This window comes from Urtica dioica, chromosome 12 (genome assembly GCF_054948205.1).
Source record: "Urtica dioica subsp. dioica isolate 48M chromosome 12, U.dioica_male_clone48M_v1_H2, whole genome shotgun sequence".
NCBI lineage: Eukaryota > Viridiplantae > Streptophyta > Magnoliopsida > Rosales > Urticaceae > Urtica > Urtica dioica.
In genome coordinates, this window is record NC_142767.1 from 22,377,480 (window position 1) to 22,385,860 (window position 8,381).

At 28.8% G+C, this 8,381-nt stretch overlaps 1 protein-coding gene across 1 annotated transcript; it reads left to right on the forward strand.

The window, feature by feature from the left end:
- Nucleotides 1-7,497: 7,497 nt before the first annotated feature.
- Nucleotides 7,498-8,381, forward strand: LOC149380451 (SAUR-like auxin-responsive protein family). The gene has a single exon (XM_089602239.1). It carries the CDS (start codon nucleotides 7,750-7,752, stop codon nucleotides 8,155-8,157), a length of 408 nt encoding a protein of 135 aa, XP_089458365.1. The 5' UTR covers nucleotides 7,498-7,749; the 3' UTR covers nucleotides 8,158-8,381.

The window sequence follows — 8,381 nt, forward strand, 5'->3', positions numbered from 1 at the left end:
TATTATAATCCGAAAAAGTTTGGGTCATAACCAACTCAAACCGCAAATGTTTCGGTTTGGTTTGATTTTTGATAACCGTGAGATTGGGTTGAATCAAACTAATCCGATGACGTTAATTCTTAAAAAAAAAAATTAAGATTGGAACTATTTTATATGAGCTATTGTTAAAACTAGTATCCTTCTTCGAATAATATTACAGTCAAATTAAAAAAAACACTCATTATACTTAATTTAATTGCGAATACATGAAAATTTAGTCATTAAAATTATCGGTAATTTTATTTAATATGTGTAATTTCTCAAGATAAGCAAAATTTTAATTTTATTCGACATTAACGTATTAGATATAATATACATGTATCATGTGAATTATAAAGTTGTGTGTCTAGAAAAATAATCCAAAAAATTAACCCAAACCAACCTGATTGTTATACCTTTCAATCGGTTGGTTTGGGTTTGAAAAATAAAAATTAATTATAGCGGTTAGGGTTAATAATACATGAAAAAATCGAATAACTCAACTCAATTACACTCTTAGTTTTAACAATTAAGTACCTATTGTTTAAAATTTACGAGGAAAATATTCAATGTCATGATTTTGTTCCTCTGTTACAATATCGACTGTTAAATTAGATGGTGATACACGTGTCACCAAATAATTTTAACCAAATTTATTTTTTTAATTTTAATTAAAAAAAACTTATGGATGTATACACGCAGAAACACAAACCCACATATAACCACAAGCATATGTAATTAAAAACTAAATTAAATATAATTTCATCATCCCTAAATAAAACACCACCATTGACAGGCCCAAATAAAATCAGAGACCATATATCTAACTTTTTTTTTTTTTTTTTTGTAAATAACTTTCTTCCAAACTTTTCGTGGTTGCTTGAGATTCATCTTGTAAAAAAATTGGGTTTGGATCGGTCTAACCACCATATTCGTTCTTCAAAGGCTTGATCTTTTGGGTATCCACGTCTGTCCATTCCCTCTCTCTTCTTTCTTTGTAAATATCCATAAAAAAAAAAAATAAAAAAAAAAAAACACCAAAAAACAGGGCACCAAAAATGGCTGCCAATAATTCGTAGTTCTCGTACCTAATCGTCAAGTTCGTCTACTACTTCTAGCCTCAAAAAAGCGATAATTGTCCGAGGATGATCAGACGATGACATTGGTTGAAGACGATGATCAGACTTTCTATGGGCAGTTCAAAGAAGGAAATGGCGATGATGATTTCGCGGCCTCTGAAATTCTTGCTCCACATATTGAGTTCGTCATTGGTCGAGAACAGCATGTATATCGGGCTTGGATTATTCGGGTTTGTACATTTTATGAACCCAGCCTAAAATCTTAGGTTGGTCATTTTTATAACTCAATCCAAACTGTTTTATGGTACTGAAATCAAACCAACTCGAACTGATAATAATTGAGTTGGTTTGATTTATTTAGGGTGACTAAGCGGTTTGTTCGGATTAATTTAGGAAAAATATCATATATATATATATATATATATATATATATATATATATATATATATCTTGTGTTTAATCGAAATGGCGTGTTATTCCCACAATATTCAAAAATATCACATGCTTCTTTTCAAATTACTATTTATTGCATGTTTAAACGCTGTATTGAATCAAATATAAGCCTTTTCATAATTTTTAATTAGTTGACTTTATAATTAAAAAAGTTATATGAAATGCACATAATACCTTTAATACGATCTTTTATTTATTTTTCACTTTATAAAAAAATATATCTCCATTTATTTTTCATTTTAAAATTCCTCTTTCGTCTTACGATGAACTTGGAGATGGCTCCGGCGACCTAAGACAATGATAACGATGAACTTGGAATTTTGTGAGTTTGATGAAGAAGAAAAGAAAATGTGTGAAATGTGCCAGATACGATTTCATTTAGTCTCCACGCTAATTTTTTTAAATATTTCTTATCTATGAAAATAATGAAATGGTATATATTCATTAATATATATATATATATATATATTATTTTTTCAAAAAATAAAAAAATAAATAGATGAATATCATTTAGGGTATATAAGTCAAAACTCAAAAGTCAATAAAATTTTAGTTTAAGAGATATATTTGATATATAAATGAGTTTTACGGTATACCTATGATATAAGTAGTAATTTGAAGAGATAGGTGTGATATTTCTAAAAAAGTGAGAATAAGCGCATCATTTCGACTAAACACAAGTGATACATATGATATTTTTCCATTAATTTATCACAACAAAGCTTCAAAATAGAATCGTCAAAACAAATTCAACTAAAATTATACAAATACTAAAAATTAATAAATCATATATCATCTCAAATTTCATATTCCGTAAAAAAAAATATGTACCTCATGAAAAATCTATAAAATAAAAAATGAACTGTAAAAATCAATATAAATAATTCATCAAGATCATAACGAGTCTACTTGTATTATCTCTTTTTCAATTGACACACTTACAAAACAATTAACTAATTTAAAAATGTATTTATATTTTCATTAGAAAATTATAAAGCATAAGGTGTATTTTTTTACATTGATAATATTTAGAGATTTGTAAGTAACTAGGCCACTTTAAACATGTGATTTTGGATCTAGCCTATGTTTGATAATTTGTAGGGATATAGCCAAATGACTTATGTGGCAATAATTAAGGTCTGATTTGCCCTTATTTATAAATAAATTCGTCACTTTCTCTCTCTTATTTTTTTTCAAATAATTTTTTTTGCATCAAAACTTCAAAAATTCGTATCTTTCTCATACGAACTCGAAATGGAGTGATTTCAGATCCTACAAATTCGTGGCGTCGAGATCTTAAAAAATAGACCCGTTGTGTTTGATGAAAAATTATGTTTAATGCATCATAGTTACGTTTCCATTTATTTTTTTGATAATTTCAAAAATTTCCAGTTATTTTCATATTTAAGGTAGTAACGTGATTTTTCTACATCAATGGTATCAAACATGATTTTTCATCAAACACAATGGATCTATTTGTGAAGATCTCGGCGTCACGAATCCGTAGGATTTGGAATCACTGAATTTCGAGTTCATATGAGATAGATATGATTTTTTGAAGTTTTTATGTAAAAAAAGTGTAGGAAAAAAAGTAGGAGAGAGAAAATTACGAATTTGTTAATAAATAAGTGCAAATTAGACCTTAATTATTGCCACGTAAACTTGTTGGCTATTTCCCTAAAAATTGTGAAACATAGGCTAAAAACAAATTTCATAGTTTCATTTTGGCTATTTTTCTACACTACCCTAATATTTATCATTTTTCGTGAGCATAACTTTTTAATCCAACAGTATCGGGTTGGTTTGGTTTAAAATAATCGCATGACTATTAAAAACCAAACCAATCCCCAAACACTAGAGGTTTGGGTTGGTTATAACCCGAATTTCTTCGAATTTTAGTGAGGCGGTTTAGAAAAGAGTGCGATTTTGTTTGTATGATCGAGTTGTTTGGTTTGACAGTTCTCATCCAAACCAAAAAGTGGATGATCCACCATCCAGTTTTAATTGCAGAGTTATAGCGGAGGAACAAATTCTTGATATTGGGTACTTTTTCTGCAACTTTTAAAGAATGAATACTCAAGTGTTACAACCCGTAATTAAATATTGAGTTTTTTTGCCGTTATTTCCTCTTATATTTATAAAAGTGGGATGTGTAATGAAATAGAGTAATGTGGAAATTAGGCGTGGTAGTGGATTTTTTGAAGTTATTACGAAAATAATGTGTGCAATTAATTTATATCGAAAAAAGCGTACGTGTCCAAGTGTTAATTTTATCCTTATTTAATCATTCTATATACTCTTTCATTGAGTACATATATTGAAATTGTATGATATATACTGAATATTGTATACTAATTGTACATAAATTGTAAATTGTATAAGGAGTTCCTTTAAAAACTGTTAGTTCTATAATTCTCTAATTTATAAATGACCAATTAAAATCGGCTTTGCTGATTTTTAAAAGCTGTGACAATTTTACTCTAAATAAAATTGAAAATAGTAAGAGAAAAATAATTGAATTGTAAATAATAAAAAATCTATAACCATGAAGGAACGGTTAGAGTTTAAAAATTACAGGCAGTACTCATCATGTTGATAGACGAAAATATTGTTGATATTTGTTGAAAAGTTTTGAAAATTTGACATGCCAGGTAATAAAACGTTTAGCTCTCGAGTAATGCTTGTCATTTTTTCATACGCACTCATCTGCTAGTGTGTGAAAATGCACTAAAAATAAATAGATCAAATAACCCCAATGTGTAATACTGTTTTGCAATTTACTATTGAAGGATAAAAAAAAAAAACTTAAAATGCATATTTTGTATTGATGTACAAATACTTCAATAAAATAAACATACAAACTTGAAATTATATTATAATTATTTAAACATTAAAATTATAATTGAATAAGTGTCTTATAATATAACAGTCTTATTATAGTTTGGATTATTTTCCTCAAATAAATAATGCTTTTAAGAAACACCTAATAGTAATTTGAAAAGAAAGCAATAAATTTCTAAAGTCATATAATAAAACCTTTAATCATTGTGTGAAATGTGAAAGGGACGTAAAATACTCAATAATGCACATAATATGGTAGCATTACGTTGTATATAAATATTTTTAGATGGGTACCAATCCTTAATAATTACACTTGATATTTCTTTGTCCCGAAGCAAAGCAAAACAATGCAATGCCGTCCATAATCCATGGACAACAACTTATTATAAGCGTGGTCCATTTATTTCTCTAAATTATTAGCTTCTTTTTTCATATATATTATTTTCTTTGTTATTTAAATAAAGTCCTCAGAATATAATGTATATATATCCACACCGAGATTTTTGTTTCTTATATATAAATCGATTCTATTTTATTACAAAAATTTAATTATATAATCACAACCTAAAAAACAAAATAAAAATATTTAGATACCAAACTCACTTACTATACGTACGACTTATGTACTACTACGCTATGAGTATCTATAGTTTTCAATGTCAATAATTACAGGTAACATATTTTTCTTTTTTGTGAATATATTCGTCATAAAGTTTATTTAAAAGAAAAAGATAGTTGAAAGGGGATAGTGGGGAATAAAGAGCAAGTGCATCTATTTGATGTTCTTCTTAGGTAAAAAGTAGATTTCTTTAAAGTTGATAATTGATATGAATATAATATTACAGAAGATATAATGATATATATCAACATTATAGCAACATATTATGTTGACGTCATAATCTCTTAAAGACTGATTAATTAATAGCAAATGTACTGTAAAATATATTACAACGATGAATGATCTATCCCAAAAAAAATAAGAGGTTTCGCTAGCTTAGCTAGGGCCAAGTATGGTCGTTCAGTTATTAGTGTGAAACTATAGAGAAAAATCTCATGGTCACATGAAACATTGTATTTGTAATCTAACCAACGTTTCAAACTTATTTAAAATTTAGTCATATTTAATGACATAATCTTATTAATATATAAGATATTATTTATATGATTGTCCCTGATATTTTCATACGTTAATTTTAATAAATAGTTAATTTACAAAATAAACGAAAAATTTAATTACTTAAAATCGAGTTCGAAAATAACTAGATAATTTATTATGGCACCTAATTATAAACCTTGTTTATATTTTGTTGGTCATATAAAATATTCATACTTTAATCTGTCTTTATTAACTTTTTAAATTATTAGTTATATGCCAAAATGATTTTCGATAGAATGTTTGGAGTTGGAAGTTGGAACACCCCAGCCATCCTTGATGTGCCAATTTAAAATGCTTAACCACGAAAAAACTCAAAAATAACAAAAAAAAAGTAGATATGTAATAAAAATAAAATCATATATAACAATTAACAACCACTTATCACCTATTTTCTAATAAATTTATAAACAACATGAAAACAAAAAGACGCGAAAGCAAAAATTACTATCTCTTATTTTGTTTCTTCATTACGACCATTTTAACTATTCCAACAAAAATGCAATTGTATATGTGTGTACAGCTGAAAAAAAAACTTTTTGAATGAAATTAAGGCCATTCACGTATGATCTAGCTTGAATTTTTTTTTTTCCTTGTGAAAAAAAAAAATTGCATGAAATTTCGAGCCACTGGATTACAGAAATGCATGTTCATTCACACGATAGTTATATTCTAAACGAAATAACCAATCACCATCGCGTCAATTTTAATTGATGAAGACCTTCGTTTATTTATTATAGTTTTTTCAAATTTTGTTGAATGATTTAATTGTAGAGTCAGATAGCTCAAAAGCATGCACATGCACTATGCCCTACTGTGACAGAAAATTCGCCACACAAAATCTATTTTCTTCGCAACATTTTTGGAACATAATCTGGCATAAAATCCGCTCCCAAATTAGCCAGGGGTACTCTCGGTATTATTGGAAAACTCTCATTTTATTAACATTAAATTCAGGTTGCAATATGCTTTGCCACTCAATTAAAGAAATTAAATAAATAAATTATCAAAAAAAAAAGGAAAAGGAATTCTGACGTGACGTTTGCTGATGTCACAATAAGTGAGTTGGACATGTTTCGTGCATCCCATTGGTCGTTACATTTGTGCTGACGTGGACGCGACACCGCAATGTCGGTAAGATATGTCAATCTTGGACCCAAATATTGCCGACGTGGAAATTTATTGTCCACGTGTGCTTTCTTTTTTATTTCAATTTCCTTCCTCATTTTTTTTTTTAATGACTTCGGTCTTCTTGTTTATTTAATTTTAAAAATTAATCGGCACCTAACTTACCTCTTCCTTTTTTTTCCTACTTAAAATTACACGTTTTAATTATCATTTAAATACTTTGAAAAATATTGCCTAGAGAAATTGAATCGAAATTCATGTGGTTCCAAGATTGAAGTACGTACTAGATTTGGCCACTAGACACTAGTTAGATTAGTCGTCAGAATTTCATAAGCAAGAGATATGCGAAAACTACGTACACTTGTATAATTATATAGAATTCTGATCTTATCTTGTGCTTTGTTACTATAGGAATGTGAATGAAGAGCAGTATTTGCAATTTGTATGAAAAATGTACATATATATACACTATATTTATTCAAAAAAAATATATAAATACATACACTATATATATATTAATTGCTAATGCTAAATATGCCTAATTTTTTGGCGCATATCATGCATGACATTTGAAATGGCATGCCGTGTGCAAATGGAAATTAAATAAAATCTAGAAATTTCTATATATATATTTAAATAATGACGTGTGTAAATAACTATTACATTAGAGGGCAAATAGCGTGTGGCATAATTTCCACTCTTCCATCCAGCTGTAAATAATAACTCGCCTACCTAGAATATATTTAAATCACAAATGACCATTTCAGCCCTCTAATTTGTGTGCAAACGAAGCAAACCCTAACCCATCTAATATAAATACAAAGCCTCACCCAATAAACATGTCTCTCAAACAATCTTCTCTCCATATTTCTCTTCTCCTTTCATATATGTTGATATTTCAGTAAAAAAAAAAAATATAATGAGCAATATTCCAAAATCTCTCACAGACGCTTCTCTCACTCTCTTCAATCTAGCAATCTCTTCCTCAGACCCTTGGCCTTTCTCTCTCCTCAATTCCTACTTATCCTAGCACCCAAAAAAAGAAAAAAAAAAGTTTTAATTAGCTTTGTCTTAAAAATGACTGTTAGCGCTGCTAAATACAATAATAACCACCATCTTCTGAGCCACATGATGAGCCTCCAATTTCATCATCATCAGCATCAAAGCGAAGATCTGAAGGGCGTTCCGAAGGGGTGTATGGCGGTTATCGTGGGAACGGAAGCAGAGGAACAAGAAAAGTTTGTGATTCCTGTTGTGTACATAAACCACCCTCTCTTCATGCAGTTGCTCAAAGAAGCCGAGGAAGAGTTCGGATTCCGTCACGACGGTCCGATCACCATTCCCTGCCACGTGGAGCAGTTTAGAGCCGTTCAAGGTCGCATCGACAAGGAAAACTCTGATCATCATCATCATCATCACAACCATCATCAACATCATCATCATGGTCATGTTTGGTGCTTTAGGGTTTTGTTTCCTCATCACTAAGATTTGTATTTTTTTTTTTAAATTATTATTATTGATTATCGTGATCTGTACAAAGAAACGATCTGTTTTTTTTTTTTCTGAAGGTCTTCCTTCTTGTTTCCATTTGTATTGTTTATTGGCTCTCTTCGCTTGCCGATTGTCTTTTTTTAAAAAGAAAAATCGTTGAATTGTATCAAAGGTGACATTTTTATTTCATATTAAATAAAAGTTTTTTTTTACTTGTA